Genomic DNA, 21960 nt, shown 5'->3' with positions numbered 1-21960 from the left:
GCAGATCAGGAGGTGATGCGCCCCTCTTCTACAGTAAATTAGGTGCTGTGCTGTACTTATTAATAAGGAAACAGCTGGCTGGTACTGGAGAAGAATGAGCAGTTATGGCGGACTAGGTCCTATAGAAGACAAGAGTCAAAAACTGTAGTTTGAGAAGATACTTTGATGGGCAGGTCAGGAAGAAGAATATGAGCAGATTGCCAAGGCCTAGGATAAGCAGCTGTTTCACATTCACACTTTTATAGAGTCCTGTGGCTGGATGAGATCTCGGAGAATCGAGGAGATAGAATATTCTGTAATTCACAGCTTACTGTTTTAGATGAGAGATTAATTAGGGTTCTGGTGTTGAGGGGTCCTAGTACAAAGACTCTATCACTTATTAGGAATTAAAGGGAGATTGTATCTCAATTATATTACCTAAGCGGACAGAAAGATGTAAGAAACACCAGTCTAAAGCAATGCTTCAGGATCTGAGATGATTTAGGAAATATGTTATAATGTTCTTTTTTTTTAAATGAGAGGATACTATCTTTAGTATATCTGTGTATAGTCTTCTGGAAAACCAGTGGTTGGGGTATCAGCAGATATAAATTCTGGTCCCAGGTATCTTATGTGTATGTCAACCTGCCTCCAATTCCCTTTCTGTAAAGCAGAATAATGTTTATACCTTAATCTGCCTCTCAGGGATACCATGTTAATAAAAATTATATTTATAAAGTGCCCAGTGTTTCTTCAGATACTTTTAAAAACATGCATGTGCAAGTTATGATTAACTTGTTGCTGGTGCGAAAAGATAAATCTTCACTTGCTTTTTTTGGCTTCCTGTGTGGGGTTACTAGAAGAATGCTTGACTGAATATGTTCTAGGCTGAGAAACAGATTAGAATATGGTAAAAGAGAAATTAGAATGAAAATCCTTCCTTGGTTATCAGTATCCATATCCCTTAGGCTCCACCATAACTGAGCATGGAGAGTGAGTCTTATTTTAAAAGACCCAGAACCAGGACCAGCCCTCCAACCTCCAGATGAAGAGAATGTGCAAAAGGAATAGGGCAAAGGCAAACTCTCTTACTGGGGAAAAATCAGATCACCTCAAACTAGTTCACAAACCATTATCTGCTACCCAGTATACCATTCCTAAGGATGGAAGAAGTAAGAAATAATAGTTTTCAGACATTCTAAGAAAGCGAAACCAAGCCCACTGTTGGGGGAGCAAGAGAATCTATATACCCCTATCCTTTTAATACCCACAAGACCTTTGTGGGAACAGAATGGGTGGCTGTGCAGCAAAGTAAAGAACAATGTATTAGCAGAAGCTGGGCAGTCATATTTATTTCCATTAGTTGTTTCCCTACTGCTGTTATTTTTTTATTTGTTTATTTGCCCCATGCTATCCTTTTTATTGCTTGTGCTCTGTGGCCAATGCCAGAGAACTTAATAACATATATTCTCTGTGTTGCTGCCATTTCTCTTTTACTATAATCTGAGTGTTGTCAATTCTGTAGAGAACTCTTTTTATGCTGACGATGTAGGGAAGGGAAAATGAGATATGAACGTAAGGATGGATCAGTTCTCTCCATATTCAATTCAAAATCTAAAATGAAAACTTTATTAATATAAATATTCAAATAGCTATCCAGTGAGATCCATGTCTCCAAGTTTTGATGTATAAAATGTTATTGAGTATTCTCTGACATCATGGTGCTTAAAATAACATGTTATATGGAGATATTTTAGTTTAAATTTCTCCTACATCTGTCATAGGCTCTTTCAGAAACAAAACTTTGAAACAACTGGAAGTCAGATTAAAGGCTGGAAATAGGAAGTGGGGATGGAGTGAGGTGGGGGGAGGGGTGGCAAAAATAATAAAGACTGGAAATAGAGGCCTAAAGTACCCTAGAGCTCAAGAAGCATCTGGCCAGCATAGCTCCATTATGGTCAAAATAAGAGAAAAGTTAAGGTAGAAGCATTATACACACACACATACAGACACAAAACCAATAACTTGATTCCAGAGGAATTAATCATAAGAAGGACAAGCCAGATCTCAGCAGCTAGCTTAATCTGTCACTAGTCACCTAAAGTAGATTAACCCTGACTACTGGATAGCCACAAAAGCCCATCATATGCAGTGTAGCCTTGAGTCAACAGTTTTGGGGAATATTTAAGAGTCTGATAACAGTAAGCATAATTAAATACAGAGCTGTTGTCAGAAGCTAGAAAGCTTAACCTTTTCGAGTGCTATGCGTAATTGCTAAAATTTGTGTGAGAAATGCCAGGCTATTTTGCTGAGAAATGCAGAGTTTATGAAAAATGTCTATAAAAACATTATTCATAATTTGCTGAAAATTTCACAACATATAGTAAATACACTCTTGTAAGCAGTGTTCTTTGACGCAATTTAGCAAAAAAATTATTGCATTGAAATTATTTTATTATAACAATTATTTTAGAAAAAATAAATCACTGGAAAAAATGCTAAAGCTATACCATGAAGCAATGAAAATGTCCATTAGCAAAAGCTTCCTTATCATGCACACTGCATAGAGTTTCAACGATTATTGCAAAGATAAATGAAATTAAAAGGACCATTTAAAATGTAAGTAAAAATTATAACAAAATTAATGTCAGTATTTGAACAAGCATAAAAATTGAAAATTTGGATCAACATGAGAAAAAGTTATATCAATATACAACCTCAGGTACAAAAGAAAAAGAAAAAACATAAAATACGAATATACCATTGTTATTTACATTTATAGCCATCGAAAAAAGAGTCACTGGGAGCCACACTGGCACTTTTGGGAAAATTTGTCAGCGTCGTTCACAGCAACATTGGCACTCGAAGGGTTAAAAGTCTTGATAGCCATCTGTTTCCCTTTCTCCTCACTTTATTTAGACTAGTAATTATAAGACTTTTCTGGATGAAAAACTACTTTGAATTTCCTGAAGTGTTATGATCACTAATGGAGAGAGAACATTAAATAAAAACCAGTGGTGGAATGGGGAATTTAGTTAGCAGCAACCTTCATGTCCCTCCTAGTAAGCAACATACAGGTAAGCTAAGTAAGACCTCAAAGTCTGTTAGTCAGTTTAAGACATTTACTGAACAGCCACCATGAGTAAGATACTGGTGATGGAGCCCATGCTACTTGGCTGCTATTCTTCAAAGGGAGAGGTGGATGGTGTACTAAGAGGAAAATGGCAAGAAGATCTTGGTTACAACATACTGAAAAGTAATTCACCTCATTACAGCTTAAAAATGGAACACTTTGGGCTTCAGATGATTCCACTTGCTCTTCAGTTCAGACCTGGTGCTCTCAGAAGCAAAGATGTAGTTGATGGATTCATAAGACAGATCCCATACCTGAGACGGGGTCAAATTAAAATTTTCAGCTGCCAGCTGGTACTCTTGGGAAAGGTGTGTTGCAAAAACACCCTTATCATCGGTCTGCCAATATAAGCAAGAGAGTTTCAAAATGATTATGGAAATGACTTTTTTTAAAAAACAACTTTTTGTTCAGAGTCTACATAGTTTCCTATTCACAATGCTTCTGTTAAAGAGTCTAAACAGGGGCCTATAAACATATCCATGCCTATTTATAACTAAATGGGTTTGTTTATCCTTAAAAAACAAACAAACACCAAAGCAGTGCTCTAACTGTGGCTGCATATTAAAATCACCTGGGAGCTTTTAAAACATATATGGACTTTCCCCAGATCATATAAGCAGAATCTCAAGGAATGGGTGCCAGGCACCCCCACCCCTTTTTTTTAATGTTCCCCTAGGACCTTTTCCCTTAGAGCCAAACCAGAGTCAACCAGAGCCACCCTGGCCCTTTGCAGCCTCTCATGTCCCAGTCCCCTCTCACTCCTCTGTTTGAGCCTTATTACACTTGGGCATGCAAGGCAGGTCAGCTAGGTATTAAATGTCTGACCTAATGCAGCTCAGGGACTAAAAAGGAGCAAAACAGTTCATACAAAAAACCTTACACAGATCACAGAAGGATGGGCAATGCTGTACCAGAATCCAAAATGATGCTGGTCATAAGATGGAACTGTCTGACTTTTGATGTTTGAGGTCAAACAGAGTTCTAGAAAAAAGGGCAAAAAAGCCATTTACTAAAAGGTTAGTAGACTCATTCATCAGGTAGACACATGAGAGATCTTTCCAAGCTATGCTAATTTTCAGTAATTTTACAAAATTGACCTTTTCTTATTTGTGAAAATTTGTAATTCAATTAGTGTGGTTGTGCAGGAAATATGTGCAAGTTATGGTAGCAATTGTGCCAGATAGGGAATTAATAACCCCTTTACAGTTGTGTGCTTCCTTCTCCCTTTCTTCTACCAAATGGAAAGGAAAGAGGAGTGTAAAAGCCAGTCACATGAAGAAGCCAGGGAATTATCTGAGGGTTGCTACAGTTCTCTCTGATCTTAAAGTGGAAGCTAAAATAAAGGTAAGATAATAGCAGCACTGCTTCAAGGTTACCGCATTATAAAAAGCCAACAGCAGAAATAAATAGACCTTTTCCATGGCTTCAAAGAAAACCCCTAACCTCCTTTACTCAGACAACCTCAATCACTGCCTGCTGCAAGTCTATCTTAAGAATGACTTCTATTAACAAATTACTGCCTTGAAACACTGTACCATCCTCCCTAGGCAGAGTCCAATACTTCACCAACTCAATGGACGATGTCTGCTCCCTTGGGTAAGGCAGCCTCAACCTAGGGCCACTCGGTCCAAGGAATGGCAAACTTAACCTGCCCCCTCACTCCACTGAGAGCAGAGCTGAGCCATTACACCAAGTAAGATCTCTCACTATGGTTTCCATTTTCTCTACTTTTGTTGATGTTTAAAAATTTCCTCAGTAAAAAATAAAAAAAGCCTCACTCATTATGAATTACTGAAAATTCTATAAATAGTTTAATACTGATGGAAGGAGACTTGCCTTGGAGTGGTGAACACAATACAATATACAGATGATGTATATAGAATTGTACACTTCAAACCTATATAATTAACCAGTGTCACCCCAATAAATTCAATAAAGAAGTAAAAAATAATCATACCACACAAGTGTTCTTGCAAATTGGTAAATCTGTAAATTCAACGAATTTATCATTTAGTGAATTACTTCTTTCCCTCTTCAGAAAGGCCTTCCTGGACCATCCAAATGAAAGTGGTTATCTCATTGCTGTATCAACCTGTTTAATTTTCTTCGAAGAACTTTAGAATGCTATTTTCTGATATATTTGTTTAGTGTTTGTCTTACCTATGCTAGAATATAAGTTCCTTGAGAAAGCAAGCTTGTCTTTTGTTTACTGCTCTATTCCCAGCAATTTGAAGAGTAGGCACTTCATAAATATATGCTGTTAGACAAAAACAGCTCCAGGAATATACATATAGACAAGTGTTTAATGATCAACGGACATATAAAAATATACTTCAAATTTTCCATAGTTCTTAATTTTTAAATAAATGTTATATACATTTTCAGAACACATGTTAATTTGGTTAAAATCATTTGAAAATACTAGATGCCCCTTATTATTTCAATATAATACTAAGTTCCAGGAACTGGGGAATGAAACAATGAACAAGACAAATAAGGGCCCTGCTTTCATGAAGCTTATATTCCAGTGAGAGTTAAAAACTTTTGGTTACTTAAAGGAGGAGCAGAAAGCATATACACCATGCATCTTTTACTTTCTAAATGATATCTATGTATTTAGAACAAAATTTCTCTACATATAGGTTGCAGTCTAGGGGCTGGTGGTGGAAGGGACAGACGGTTGTCTGGAGGACCTGAAGGACCTGAGCCTTACCCAACGGTATCTGATGTTTCCTCACAAAGTCCACAAGATCCATGGATCCTCCCTCAGAGGAGTTGAGAAATGTTCCATGTCCGATTCTGTCAGGAAGCAGATCCAGGAGTACTTGTGTTTCTTTGTGGAGGTTTGGAATCTCAAAAAACGGGAGAGAGGGCATCAATAACCTCTTTCAGTGGTTTTTGGTTTTTTTTTTAAACCTTTATTTGTTCATGCAACACCTAGGACATACTTACTGATTCAGGAGAGACGGGAAGAGAGGGAGAGAAACATCGATATGAGAGAGAAACATTGATCAGTTGCCACATACACGCTCCAAACGGGGACTGAACCCACAACCTAGGTGTGTGCCCTGATGGGGAATCTAACCCACGACCTTTCAGTTTACAGGACAACTCTCCGACCAACTGAGCCACAGCGGCCAGGGCTTTCAGTGGTTCTTAAAAAGTGTTCTTTTCTATACTCAGGTACTTTTGTCTCTGAGAAGGTAATGCATTTTGGAAAGCTGAACTACTTGTATCTTCCCAGCTCTCTTCTCTGCCTTTTATCTTCCCATTCACTTCCAAATATTCTAGATTCATTTCAATAATAATAATTATAGCCAATAATAATAAACACTTATTAAGGACCTACTTTATGCCTTTTTACATAAATTTTCTTTTAAACCTCACAAGAATCTTGTAAAGTATTAAAATGAAGAAATTATAGCTCGGAAAAAGTAATTTTCAAAAACAAAATCCAACAACTCCATATGTATTTGTGTTTTGTGTTGTATATGTGTGTTCATATATATTAGGAAAAGGTCTGGAAAAATATAAACAAAACTGTTAACAGGATCAACTTGGGAGCACAATTGAAATGGGAGCACAACTGAAGGAGACCTTTTAAAAATTTTTTTCCTTCTACAATTATAATTCTCTACACTTGGATTTTCTTCAGATACATAACTTGGAGTTAAAAATATAATGTATCTTAAAAATTGTCCAAGGTCACAGAGCTAGTGAATGATAAAGAAAAGGGTGAAATCTGGCTCCATCTGACTCCAGGGCCCAGACTCTTTCCACACACAGTATGCTCATGTTTGACTAGCTACGTACATACACAACCACCATGAAATTGTCTAGCTGAGCTTTTTATCTCCTAATAGCCTAAAAGGCAAATCATAGTAACATATTGAAATGAAATGTTTTATATACAATGGATGAAACAAGAAAAGCAACAGTGACTAAGGTAGAGCTTTGATGCTGTGCACAAGACCAGAGATAACTGGTTACAGTGACACATGCTGGGTGTTTAATTATATTGACCAATTGCTTCAATCTCATATCAGCTTGAGCAAAAGAAAGGTCCTTCTGACCAGCATATGAAAACATGGAACCTAGATTTTAAGTTCTGCCACTAGATAACTGACCCTTTGCTTGTAGACATGAAAACCACCCGCAGTGACAAGAAGCTCCAATTTTCTCCTTAATCTTTAAATCATGCTATTTAGCTTTTATATATTATCCCATCAAATACTCAAGATAACCCCGTGAGATAAGTAGACTAGGTATTATTTCCTACATTTAAAACAAATCAAAACTCATTTAGTTTTATATATTATGTAAAGCTTTTTATATGTCAAAAGGGAAAAAAAGAATAGGAAGAAAGTAAACCGTCTGTAAAATGAGGGAAAGTGCAGTAGAGTCCCTTGATTGCCTCACAGGGATGTGCTTAAGAAAGTGACTGTTCTCCAGCCATTACCTGTACATTATCTGTCACTTGTTCATGTTGCCAAGGAGCTGGGGACTGATCAGGTATCCCTGATCTCCCTGTTGAGCCTTATAAAATAATGATGAGCTACTTCTTTTCTTCCCAGTGCATGTGATAGATTACATTCAGGTCCCTTCCCCTATGAGGACAACTGAGATGAACTGATGCTTCTTTCAATGTCAACTTGCCAGTGACAAGGTCAATGAGGGAAATTCATGCATTTTCTCTAGCAAGATGTCATTAAGCTGCTTTTCAAGACACAGCTGTATGGGAAGTCAACAGCCATCACCCCAGGAACCACAAAAACAAAAACAGTAACTCAAGGGACCAAAGCAAGCCATGCCTTTATCATTATAATTTATGTTAAAAATATTTCGACTTTCTCCTTCTAAAAATGTTTTTCCAAGGCAGGTATTTTTAATGGCTAAAAACCCTCTCCAGCCTAATTTTACAATATTATTTACCTCTGAAAGATGCAGTGCCAACTTCAGACCTGCTTTTTTTGCTTCTAAAAGTGGTTCCAAGAAATCTTTTGCTTGTCCTGCCTTAAAGAGAAAAGGTAAAATGAGGGTGCATGAGAACACGGGGCAAACTGAGGAACTGGGTACTCTGTCCCAATAAACAGAGGGATAAAATAATGGCAGAAAACAACAACAGCACATTGATTCATTTGTACGTTTTATTTATAAAGCACCTACAATGCGCTAGATGCTTTGGGGAATGCAAAGCTCACAAAGACACAGTCCCTGCCCTCAAGAATCTCAAGTATTTGTGATCCTGAGGTCAGTTAGCTATACTAGATATAGCAGTCACCAAATTTTATTTCTGGAAGGTTATCTAGTGCTAACAAAGAGAATCTCCCACCCCCCCACTCCACCCCACAGGACATTTGGTAATGTCTAGAAACATTTTCTGGTGTCACAACTGGGAGGTGCTATTGGCATCTAGTCAAGAGAGGCCAGGAATGCTGCTAAACGCCCTACAATGCACAGGATAGTCCCCATAACAAAGAATTATTTGGCCCAAAATGCCAATAGTACCACAGATGAGATATTCTGCTTGAATCTGACATTCAAGAAACTAGCCCAGCCTTTCTCAACGGAGGATTCTACAAGAAAATTAAGCTCTAGACTTTGACAACCATTCAATATAATGAATTAACTTCTATGTAGAATAGAAATAGCTGTATCATCTTTAGAAGACTGGAGAAAATAATACTGTCGTGTAAATCTTTTCTTTTTTATGGGGCTTAATTCTTTCACAGAACGCTGGTTGAACAGCTGCTGGAGACATTCTGGTCATCCAAGAGTCTACTGGACCTCTGGAGAATGCAGGATGCTTCAAGTCAATCTTTATCCCACAGACAAAGCTGGCCTTTTAGAAATAAAATGTATTTAGGAAAAATAACTTACTGTAGGGTCTCCACTGAGGTCAAGGCCAAGAACTGTATCTTCAGTAGAAAGGAAGAATTCTTCAGCAAGTTTAACAGTCTCCTTAGCCACTGAAGGGCCACCTCTTCTGTCGATTGATATCAAATATCTTTAATGTAAGAAAAACATAGTTGAATATAATAAAAAATACAACTCGAGTATGACCAGAGAGCAATGGCAGGTACATCTTACTCTAGGAAATGTATAGCCTAACTGACATGACATCTTACTTTGCTAGAGAGAATGAGATATAAACTCCTAAATAGCACCAAATATCTAGTAAGTGTTCAAATTTCTAATCGTCTCATGATTTTTTGTTCAGTTATTTAACAAGTCATTTGATTGTGTTGGTGAATGCATTTCAAATGTCTTTTAATCTACAGCCACTCCCTTTACCCACCCTATCCCCGCCTTTTCTTAAATTTATTTGTTGAAGAAACTAGTAGGTCATTTGTCCTGTAAAGTTTCCCACAGTCTGGGTTTTGCTGATTGAATCCCTGTATTACTAACATGTTCTCCTGCCTCTTGTATTTCCTATAAATTGGCATCTAATCTAGAGGCTTAATCAGATCCAATTAAATATTTTGGCAAGAGTATTTCATAGGTGGTATTGTGTTCTTTCATCAGGAGGCTTAGATCCATTATTTCATAAGGATTACAAAATCGGTGATATTCTAATTTAATGTATCCAATAGCTGATACATATACTAGCTGGAATTCTACAAGGAATTTAATATTCAGAGAACCCCTGTTAATATCGTGTTATTTTCCTCCAGCACTTATTAGTTTATCTATTCACAAAATAAAGAAATTTCTCCAGCATTTATTTATTTACAGAATTTGGATCAACTATATATAAAATCCAATATCTTTTTTTTCACTTAACAATTTCCCCTGCCATTAAATAATGTTAGAAAACAATATAAATCATGAACATAACAATATAATTGCCCTCTGATTGCTGGACATTTTAGGATGCTTTCTACTTTTTGTTATAAATAACATTACAATGAAGAATCTTACACATAAATCAACCTATTTCCTTAAGATACATTTTTAGAAGATAATTACTGGGTCAGAGGAAAAAATTACTTTCATAGATCTTAATACATATTGCTCTTTAGAGAGATTTTATTAATTATATATAGTCACCAACAGCATAAGTTCACAAATATTGGTTATTACCCTTTTTTGGAGGGGGGAGGTTGAAATGGTACTATTTCTTTTTTTAACTATCTGATTATAATGGCCAAATGTATGTCTTCTTTTCTGAAGTCTCTTGTCTTTCGGGTGGTTTTTAAAATTGGAGTATTAGTCTAGTTAAGCTTAATTTTGAGAGTTTTTACAGCCAGTAACACTACATTCAGCTTTCTTCCTTTGAGGACCTATTGAGCCCTGGCAACATGCCAGTTCTTTCTAAGTACTGGATGTGTAGTGGTTAATCAAAAGACAGAGTTGGTGGCCTCATTGAATTTACACTCCAGTGGATGAGCTTATATACACAAATAAAACAAGACAATTTCTGATCTGGTTAAAAAGACTGCCATAAGGAAATAAATGGGGTGCCTAAAGTATCTAGGAGGGACACTTTAGATAAAGTGGTAATGGAAAGCCCCTCTTGAGGAAGTGACATTTGAGTAATGAGAAGATGCCAGCCATCCAAGGATATGGTGAAGAGTGTGTTTAGGCAAAAGTTACAGGAAGTACAAAGGTGCTGAGGTGGGATAGTCTTGGACTATTTGGGGAACAGAGACTCCAGTGCATAATAAGTGACAAGTGGTCCGATGAGCCTGTAGAAATAAGAGAGGAGCCAATCATGTGGGACCTTGGAAGCTACAGTAAGAAGTCTAGATTTTAGCTGAAGAGCAACGGAAAGCTATACTTCACTACAGCATCAGTACTCAGAATTTTACTGCCACATAAATAAATTCAGAACTACATTCTCAACATTGAAGAACTGGGTTCTTGACTCTATTTTTTCTATTATAAGATGAAAATCAGTTATTGGCTGCTTTATAAAAATCCATTATACCCATGGTCAAAGTAGTAAAATTTTCACACATTCTGGATTTTTAAATGGTGATCACTAAGGTTCAATACTTCTTACCTAACATCAATGTCTAAGTTTTCTTGTTTAGACTGTTTTATACCCTCAAGTACAGATTCCACGTAAGTTTTTTTAGTCATCCCTGAAAAGGACAAAAGGAAACATATGTAAAGAGATCACCAACTATTTCATCCTTCAACATTAGTATCACCACTATGTGAACAATTACATTTTCACTTTATGTTGATACAAAAGCACAGTTAAAGATGAATTAAAACACAGCCCTTATTGATATATTTTAGTAAATACTAATTGAACTTCAATAAATTTGGAAAAAATAAAATACTATAAACAAATTTTTAAAAGACATACAAAATATAAGCCCATTTAAAAATTATTCTTAGATTCAACAAAACTAAAATTACTTTCACAAATTGTTATAAAAAATTTTAAATGTTCTTCACCCATGGACATGGACAACAGGGTGAGGATGGACTCTGGGAGCAGGGGGTTGGGTGGGCGGGGCAGGGGACAGCAACGGGGGAAAAAATTGGGGCAACTGTAAAAGAATAACAATTAAAAAAAGCAGAAAAAAGAAAAAATTTAAATGTTCAAATAAAACAACAAGCCCTTTCCTAAAGCCTGTCCTTAAAAAAACCAAACAAACAAAAAATTCTCTACTAACAGAAAATTTTCCTGCTGGTTCAGAAAAAAAAATCCTCTCTCGAGTTCCAGTCTCTTCAATTCTGCTCAGTCTCAGTGTTTCTCATCCAGGGCACTAGAGACATTCTTAAAGTTTGAGTACTTAAGTTCTCTTCTGGGGGGCTCTGAAAGAGTACTCTCCAAAACAACCTCCTCTAAAATACTCTCATACCCCAATTCTAAAATGCTTACTTTAGGTGGGAAATCTCTAGTAAAGCTCAGGAAATTCTAAAGAAGAAAAATAAAAATAACACATAATCCCACCAAAGATAACCACTGTCTTGGTTTTTCTATGAATATATAATTTTTTTCTACTAGATGGGATGCTACTAGGTATGCCTGTATTTTGTTGAGTCATTTAACACTATCTTCTGAGCATATCCCCATGTCATTAAAGTGTCTTTGCGACTAGTTTTAATGGTTACCTAATATTCCATTAACTTCTATTTAACAGTTCCCCTTATTGTTACATACTTAGGTTAACACTTCCTTTTTGAATCTCTATTCAAAGAGCAAATCGGCTCTAATAATTGGCAGGTTTCTTGCATCCTTCTTTTTCACTACCCGTACCATCATAACTTGGAACCGATTCTGCAGTTTAAAAATGTGAGATAAGCATCTTCTGCTTGTCCCAGTTGTCAACACTTAATTCACTACATATAGTTACAAAAATTTTACCCCCTGAATGGTGACCGGACTACACATGTCAGGGTGCAAGATGATCTGCTAGGATCTCGTCAGGTCACAAAGTGCTAATAGGGACCCAAAGATACTACATAATATCTCTTGATGCTACTCTTATGGAAAGAGCGTCCCAGGAAATCTCTCCAGACCACATCCAGATCTGCTCATCTCCATCCAGAGAGGTTTCAGCACATCACAGCTCACTCCTGGCCTAAGACACTATCTGTTCCTGAGAATTGACTGAATAACCTCATTTCAGTGACTGTCATAAAACATGATTCTGCATCTACTCAATGGCATTGTCTCACAAGTGCTCTTGATGCAGGGAGTAAGAATTAGCCTATGTTTAAAACAATGCAACTATAAGGAGCAAATGTCCTTTCTCGGTGAGAAAAACAAGAAAAAATTTTGCAGGCCTTTTTATTGCCCTTAAACAAATACCTGACTTAATGTTTTAAAGAATAAATCACTCATTTTTTAAAATTACTTTTTAAAGATTCTATTTATTTTTAGAGAGAAGGGAAGGGAGGGAGAAAGAAGGAAAAGGGAGGGAGGAAGGAGGGAAACATCAATGTGAGAGAGAACTTCGATTGGTTGCCTCTCGCATGTGCCCTGACTGGGAAACTAACCTGCAACCCAGGCATGTGCCCTGACCAGGAATCAAACCAGCGACCTTTCCCTTTGTGTGACAATGCCCAACTGAGCCACACCAGTCAGGGCAGAATAACTCACTCATTAATAATGTACATCATAAATGTACATAATAAGATTTGGAATGTTGATTTTACTTTTACAGCAGAGTAAAAGTATGTGCTTCATATTCTCAACTTGAAAACACATGAATGATAAAGCACACAGAAAAGAATACACTGGCTGAAAAGAAATTAAATTCTACCTGTAGTAATGTCTATTCTGGGTGTGCTCCTTAGTTCCAGGTACTTGACACCATCATCTGCAAATTCTTTAATGACATCTTTTGTGACCTGATAATAAAAGCAATGTACATAATATCGATAATATTGGTATAAGGGTCCCAATGGAAGTGCCAAATGCTATACCTTTATTTCATTCATTAAATTTGACTTGCAAGTCATGTTGGAAATCTTCCATATGGTTACGATTATCTGCTTTGTCACACTCATGGTAGAGATCACAATAAAACTGCAAAATTTCGAGTATCTTCCATCACCCCTCATCATTTCTACATTAAATCAAAATCTGCACATTTCACTTTTTTTCCCTTATTTTAACCATTTTTCTATTCCCTAGTGTTCATAACGACAATATGATAAAACAGAGAAATAAGGGAAAACTAAAACCAGTTAAAACCATCTATGAGTGTGTAGTGCTAGAAAGGCATATATGGAAATGAACAGCTAATATTAGGCATTACTGATGCACCATTTAAAGTCATATTCAACTTACTTAGGAATAAGCTGTATTTTTCAACAAATTCTTTAGGCAGAGTTAAATTTTCCCCAGAGGTACTTAGGAAAATTCCTCTTAGGCAAAGGAAATAGGTAATAAATATGAGTCAAACTGTATCCAATTTAGCACAAACTTCCAACAATCCAAAAATTACTAAATGACCAGGGTAAATGATATGGAAAGGCTGAAGGTATGTTTTCCTTCTCTGCCATCAATCCTAAAAAAATACCAAATCTAAAAAAGGCCTGGTCAGGGATACTGTGACAACATGCCCTAGTTAGTCCTTACAGGTGGTATCCTAATCTTAACCTGCTTTGACTATGCGCACATGGGCAGGCAAGTGCAGTGTCTTGGCAAAGGAACAAGGGATTGGCTGTTCAGACAGTGCCTAATAGGGTGGTGTTACCTTAGTAGATTCACTGCAATCCAAGGTCATCTTTTTTTTTCTTAAATAAAGTTAAAACCAAAAAGGAATTTATTATAATATAAAGGTCATGGCTGGCTCAAATTCACCAGGAGGTCTAGAGAATCGGCCTCAGAGACCACACACCTAACAACACAACAGCATTCAAAAATCACATGACACTCCTACACCAAGAGATACCACTGTTTCCTCTACCACCGAGCACAAGCCTGTAGCTTCCATGTACTAGACTCAATGGCAATGCTTCTCTAGGAACGCTATGCTGCTGCTTTTGCCACCGCTAGACTGTGGGCTTCATTTCCACAGGTTGAGGAACTTGCATCTTGTCATTGCTCCAGACTCAGAGACCCCAACTTATTCTACCCCAGCTCACAGGAAGCTAATGCAGAAGCCTATTTGTTAATGTGTGCACTGACAAGGAGGGTGGGAGTGGCTGTTCTTCTCAGTGACTTCAGTGATCATATCTACTATTCTGGGCACCCCTCATCTTGGTGGTGAGATACCTGTGAAATCAAATGAGTAACAGAAGGTTGCTGGCAAGTATGGAATGAAGAGCAATGGAAGATTTATGTAGGCCACAGTGAGGCCTGTGGAATCATCCTTACCCCATGTCCAAGAATACTTCCCTGGGGTCCACATCTGTGTCTGTCAAATTCAGCCCTGACTATAAATTCCTCAGGGTCAGGGACCATGTCTATCTATCTTTATATCTCCTAGCCTCTAGCACTGGAACACTATGGGCACTCAGTCAACTTTTGCTGAACTAAACTTTTAGACTCAGCTCTCCTCCAAATGATGATTTACTATTTATTGTGAGAATCAATCTCAGCCAAGGAGGAAAATTCTTTCTTGACCAGTCAAAAGTTAGTTCTTCAGAAAAAGATCATACTTCTCACTTCTCACTAATGATTAAGAACATTGACAGAATTTTGTTTCTCTTCATTTACGAAGAGGATACAGTATTCCCTCACTTATCATGGGTATTACATTCTAGACGCCCCACAATTGGCGAAAATCCGCGAAGTAGAAACCTTACATTTACTTTAGTATTTATATATATTTTAAGGCTTTATAAACCCTTCCCACATACTTATAAACCGTTCCCAGTCCTTTATTAACCTTTCAAACTCCCTTATTAACCTTTTCCACACTTTCATAAACACTACTTATGTTCTTAAACATATTCTACACTTAAACCTACATAACTTTAACAACATATGTATACAGTACCGCAAAATCCCGATATAGTGAAAATCCGTGATAAATAATTAAATATAATATTTTTTAAAATCCCGTGATACAGTGAGGCCACAATAAGTGAACTGTGATATAGAGAGAAACTACTGTATTTTAAAATGCCATCCTGGTCAGATCAATGATACAGAAGCCAGTCTTCCATATCACAGAGACTCTAGTCTCATGGAGCTTCAGATAAGAGAACACAATTGTGCCCTTTAGTCCTTCATTCCCAGAGAAAAGTACAATTTCCCTAGGGAGTTATAATTCAATTTCTAGGCACTTCTTGAACTTCCTCACTCTCTGTAACATCCACTTAGGCAGTGAAAAATATTCCAAGTAATAGGGATAAAACCTTATCAAAGTCATTTCTATCTGTTGTTAAATATTATGGAAAACAGGACCAGATTATCTCCTCCATACTGTCTTCCATCTAACAGAAGATACTCATCTAGTTCTATCCTCATATCTTTTACAATGAATACAGTCTCTTGATATTAGCTCTTAGGCAAATGCCTTATATTGGTTTTGAAAAGAACTGCCATAAAAAATTTTTTTTAAAAAGACGACTTCTTTTATCAGACTTGGTGCAACAAGAGAAAAGCATAAATTACTCAATAATTTTTAAACTTGTCTAAAAATTATTCCATTTCTTACCATTAAAATATCTTCAGGACTAGTAGTAAGCTGATGAATAATCTGAAACATCTGGAAACATCTATAACATGAATAAAAAGCTTTAAAATACTTTAGTCATTAAAAGCCCAAGATGAACTCAGTAAGCAATTAAATTAATAGACTTTAGGCTAACAGTAATTATATACTTATAAAAAAAACTACAGAATAGCTTTTTTTGAAAATTACATTGATCTGGGAAAATAAATGACTGAAAATAAAACATTACTGTTCTTTTTAAGTGGGAAATACTAGTTTCCCTTCTCTACCACGCCACCCACTCCCCACCACTCGCTGGTAGGAGCAAATAAAGAAAAAGTCAATAATCCTGTACTTTCAAGTCTAAAAAATATTCCAATATAGTATAACTTTACAAACAACATAAATTATTCAAAATATTGTCAACAGTCTGACAGCAGGAAAAATGCTATATGTCAAGTTATACTCTCCATACCAGATGGATCCCTTTAACTACTAAAATCTGAATTCTTACATACTATTTACAGTGATAAAGAAAAAAAGAAAGTGTCCACAATCTCCCCAAACTCACTCTTCTAAAGTTCTTTTCTTCTCCTTATCAATCATAGTCATCTGATCATGGATTTTAAGACCTGGTTTCTTAGTTATTAATTTCTGCATGGTATTAGAACTGATGGATCCATTCAGGTGAGCATGAAGTTCCTAAAACAAAATAATACAATAAATGAAACATTTTAAGTATTCACTAGATTCATAACATTTTACCAGGTACTTCATGTTTGCAATCTGTACTAGGCAAATTGCCTAGTACATTTAGCTTTATAACTTAAAGTTTACTAATTATACCTATAAAATTTACATTTATTTTGTGAAAAGAAACAACACAGAAGATATTATAATTAGCGACCACTCTAGAATCTGTGGTTGCATTCTCACCACTTTAGGTAATTCTGAGTAAAAGGTTCTCTTCCATTGCTGCTGGTCTTCTGTCTCCGTCATGACTTAGCAGAATAAAAAGGTCTTTCTCCAAACACTCTTATTATTGGCATGAACAATACAATGTATTTCAGTGAGTAAATTTTTGGTCTTGCATTTTCTTCAGATTGCTTTGTTTCCACACATTTTTATAAGATTAGCTGTAAATGTTGCTCTGGGCTCAGCTTCACCGATTCAAACAAATGTGAACATTTTCAGATGTTGACATAAAAGCAAAGAAACAGGATTTTGTTAATTTATTTCTTAAAAGACAAAAGCCCCTCCAAAGCTAATTTATACAAACTAATAATCTGAACTAGAAATAAGAAAACGTAAGAGGTGGACTATAATCTGAAATGTTATTGGGTGCATTCCTTACCAATTAGCATTTTCTATAAGACTACTTCTAAAACTAGAAATTTATAAGGCCTACAAAAAAGTTTCCATTTTTGAGTTAAAATATAGAAAGGAAGGGCAGAGGCACTGCCTTCAGTGGAACTAGGTTAGTCCTTTTACTACAGCGCCTAGCACATTACAGGTGTTAAATAAATCCTAATTTTTCCTTCACCTCTGAAGATGGCTTCTACATTAAGATAAAATTCCAAATGAAATTTAGTGATTTTCAAAGTAGCCACCTTGACTCTCTGAGTTCTCATATATTAATGGTGATGATGTTAATAATAGCAGTTTCCATTCAGAGCCTACCAGATATATGACAAGCACTTTTAATAATATGATCTTTAATCTCACCAATAACCTTACAAAATATTTTCACCACATTAGAAATCAATAAATTGACACTGAGAGGGGTTAAGTAAGTTACCACGATATTAAAATAGGCAATAAAGAAAATAGTTTGTACAGGTCTAGATAGAGCCAGAGAAATCCACAGAAAGGCCAATTCAGTATGAATTAGAAGTGACATTTCAATGGAATACCATATAGTAAATGCTTAGTAAATAGTAACAAATGAAAAATATGGACTGTTTAATCAATATGTTTGATATCTCTACTGAAGTACATAAAAGATATCATTAAAATGGAATAACATACTTTATCTTACATAGATAAGTCAATGTGCCATAAATTGACTTAAAGTAAATGTTAGTCAAAATATTCTCAAAATTGTTCGTTAGAAATTTATCTTTAAAGTTAATTAAAGACTTAACTTGTAAAATTATCCAGAAAAAATTCTGAATCTCAGAAGAATAATACCTAATACTGGTAAAGATCTGAGCAAAAGTTTTGGTGTGAGCAGAACTTGGTATCGTCTTGTTGGAAAGCAATTTGCCTATGTTTATCAACACACACAAACCCACATATTTATTGATCCAGTAATTCTACTGTTAAGAATTTATCTTTCATAGGATATGTACAAATACATTTCTTCTAGCATTATTTATAATAGCAAAAAAAAAAGAAAGAAAGAAAAGAAACAATCTAAATGTCCATTAGTGGGGTACTGGCTAAATTAAATCTATATATCCACCCAATCGAATATCTATGACTATATAGAAAGACTTCTAGGATACAGTTACTTCCAAAAAGTAAGTTGCAAAATATATGCTTTAGAAAGATGACATGAATAAAGTATGTATGTATGTATACATATAAATATATAGTCTTATGTGTTTATATCTTTATTCCTAAAACACATATGTAAGGGCACATAGAAAACTGTTCCCACTAGAACGTGGGTTAGAAATGACAAATGTCAGGAGAGAGAATTTTACTTTAATTACCACATAGTTTTGTGCAATTTTAAGGTTTTATAACAAGCATGTAATACTTGATTATTTTAAAAATACTTTTAATAAATTAAAATAGTCAATAATTAATAAACTTAGATAATTTACTTAATAACTTTAATAAATTAAAATTTTAAATATTTAACAAATTATTTAAAATAAATGTTTACAAAATAATTAATTTTTTGACTCTTGAAAAACAGCTTTATTATTATGAATTGCAGAAGGAAAGAACTTTTATGGTTAGACAATAGAATGATAGTCTTAAAAAGCCACTTAAGGCCCTGGCCAGGTAGCTCAGTTGGTTAGAGCGTCGCCCTCATATCAACAAGGTTATGGGTTTTTTGATCCCCAGTCAAGACATATACAAGATTCAACCAATGAAATGTATAAATAAGTGGAACAACAAATCAGCATTTCTCTCTCTCCCTCAAAAATCAATAAATTAAAAAAAAAAGTACGTAAGACTTTTTTTTTAAAAGATTTTATTTATTTATTTCTAGAGACAGGGGAAGGGAGGGAGAAAGAGAGGGACAGAAACATTAATGTGTGGTTGCCTCTCACACGCCCCCAACTGGGGACCCAGCCCACAACCCAGGCATGTGCCCTGATTGGGAATCAAACCGGCGAACCCCTTGGTTTGCAGGCCGGCACTCAATCCACTGAGCCACATCAGCCAGGGCTACTTAAGGCATTTTATATACCAGGCTGGTAACATCCTACTCTAGGGTCCTGATCTTACTTTGTGTCTCATTCAAACCATCCTCCAGCACTGGTTACAATGTTAACCTACAGAAATTTTAAAGCCACCAAAACAAGCACAATCTTTGCGCTTTTGAAAAAAAATGTTTTCACTGATCCTTGCCTAAGATATTGCTATCAACAATACCACTCCCTGCCAAATTCAACTTTCCTAGGCTGTATTTTCCCATGGGCCAGAAGATGTTGGTGAGAATGAGGAACGGAAAGGCAACACATTGAGATAAGATCGTTCTATATTTATACTAATAGTTTATCAAGTTAGATAAGGACCAGAACCAAGTCTCCTGTCTCAAGAGTACTTTTTTCATAATAGGTGGGAGGGGGTTCAGAATAATAAAAAATTTACTATTTATTAAGCACTTACTATGAACCAGGGACTATGCTAAGTGCCTTAATCTTCACAACAACCCATAAGGTAGTGTTACTCCTATTTTTCATAAGAATAAACAGATTGAAAAAATAACCAGAAAACAACCGTTAAGATAACCAAATCATAAATTTCACCCTATTCTTTCTTCTTGAATCACTTTTCTTGATTTCTGCTCTTATCAGAAAATATTTCTAAGATATCATATACATTTTACTAACTTATCATTAAAATATTTCTATAGAGCTATATATTTTTCAAAGTCCTACAACTCTTTTTTTTCCCTCCTCCCTTTGGTCCTCAATCAGCTTGAGACAACTCAAAAAGCAGACTGAGTCTCCTCATTTTAGAGATGAAGATTCCAAGGCCCAGCAAGCTCAGGGGAGTCCTCCTCCCATTCCCTTCAAAGGCAATTCCAAACTCTTCAAGCATTCCCCTAGACCCAACCGCTTCACACTGAAGTGACAATCCAGACACCAGCTTTACAGAGACAATAGTCATCAGGCATGAATTCTATTTCTCTCTCCTCTCCCCCATATTTACATGTGTCTTTATCTACAACCCTTCTTCCCTCAGGAGTTAAGAGAAAAAGATTTTCTATTGTCTCTCAGACTAATTTGTGCTCAGAATCCAATTCCTTCCCATATATTCTAATTCATTACTCCACTAGTTAATCTCACTTTTCTGTTCCTCTAACCTCTCTCTCCACTGGCTTATTTCACTCAGGGGACTAACATGCAAGTATAGTATTTGCTTCCATCTTAAAAAAAAACCAAAAAACCCAAACCTTCTTTTACTCCACATTTCTCTTTAACGACTCGCCCTTTCTCTCCTTTTCTTCTTGCTAAAGTCCTTGAAAGTATAATTTAGAACGGCTGCCTCCATTTACTTCTAACATGGATTCTGCCCTTATTGCTCCACAGACATTGCTCTCCTTAAGGTTATTTATTAATAGGCCTTAAACACTAAATCTAAATGAGACTTTTCAACTAACAAAACTCTATCCTGACTCAAACGTTTCAGTTCCAGTATTCAGATTCACATTGGCTGGACTTCAAAACTCATACTTTTAATCATTATGCTATATTGCTTCAAGGTAACTACACCGATAGTTAACATGATTCTTTTTTCCATCTCAGCCCCGAGTCAGTCACCAAATCCTAATTGGTAAGTTTCCTTAATATCTCTGGAAGCAGTTTTCTACTGCTGATGACACCCAAACACCCAATTCAGAAACTTTGTTATTTAAAACCCCCAACAAGACTCACATCATATCATGAGGGAATAATCACCTCTCTTCCGTGATTCCCTCAGTACACTAGAATCACGGACCTTTGAAAGTAGAGGGGAATGTGACTTTATAGCTGATAAACTGGGACTGAATACTTTACTTATGGTCAGGCTTGCACAGAGCCAGGGATACAAGAAATCAATAGTACATATCTGTGGGGGAAAATTTATTGGATGAATCACAACTTCTGTAAAGATTTGTTCATTTTGCACCTGGCCTCACTGACTTATTTTCAGACTCAAAGGGGATCTCTTTTTAACAAAGCATTCAATAAATTAGCACTAGTAGTCAGTATCTGTGGAACCACCCTTCTCCTAATGCCGACCAGCGTCAATGGTGTGGGTCTTTCTGTCCAAGTTTTGGCTGTCAGTCCCCACAGACTCACCTGAAAGATTTTTGTCAACAGTTGACTCAACTATGAGAACTTTCCCTTCATACGGAAAAGCCTGTAGAAAAGTGACAATCAGTGCTTCCCTGACACAGTTGACGTATGCATAATAAGCCGTAGTGGGCAGTCTTCCCATGAAAATCGGAATCATAGAATAGTCACGAAGTCAAATTTTAGCATAAGCTACACCCTCCGCAATTCTGATTTGGGAGGCGCGCTCTTCCCGGAAGTGATGCAACTAGTC

The 21960-nt window shown here is 36.1% G+C and overlaps 1 protein-coding gene across 1 annotated transcript; it reads right to left on the bottom strand.

The window, feature by feature from the left end:
- Positions 1–2412: 2412 nt before the first annotated feature.
- Positions 2413–21755, bottom strand: MAPDA (N6-Methyl-AMP deaminase). The gene is made up of 11 exons (XM_090270497.1): positions 21714–21755; positions 17122–17345; positions 16757–16887; positions 16189–16249; positions 13339–13426; positions 11118–11199; positions 8993–9119; positions 8045–8125; positions 5826–5964; positions 3993–4093; positions 2413–3450 (listed from the first exon to the last, which is right to left on the bottom strand). Exons 2-11 carry the CDS (start codon positions 17182–17184, stop codon positions 3256–3258), a joined length of 1068 nt encoding a protein of 355 aa, XP_090126623.1. The 5' UTR covers positions 17185–17345; positions 21714–21755; the 3' UTR covers positions 2413–3255.
- Between the last annotated feature and the right edge of the window lie 205 nt (positions 21756–21960).

This window comes from Furipterus horrens, unplaced genomic scaffold (genome assembly GCF_987537825.1).
Source record: "Furipterus horrens unplaced genomic scaffold, mFurHor1.1.pri manual_scaffold_3, whole genome shotgun sequence".
NCBI classification, from domain to species: Eukaryota; Metazoa; Chordata; class Mammalia; order Chiroptera; family Furipteridae; genus Furipterus; species Furipterus horrens.
The sequence above is the reverse complement of the archived record's forward strand: the minus strand, read 5'-3'. Positions and strand labels throughout refer to the sequence as shown.

What these genes read in the sequence shown, in the direction of transcription:
- MAPDA (XM_090270497.1), bottom strand. Translation starts at nt 17,184, where the DNA reads ATGACGGAGACAGAAGACCAGCAGCAATGGAAGAGAACCTTTTACTCA. An exon ending in ACCTCAGTGGAGACCCTACA is followed by an intron (nt 8,126 to 8,992) that starts GTAAGTTATTTT and finishes TTTCTCTTTAAG; the next exon opens with GCAGGACAAGCAAAAGATTT. An exon ending in CCCATCCTTCTGTGATCTGT is followed by an intron (nt 3,451 to 3,992) that starts GTAAGGTTTTTT and finishes TTATATTGGCAG; the next exon opens with ACCGATGATAAGGGTGTTTT.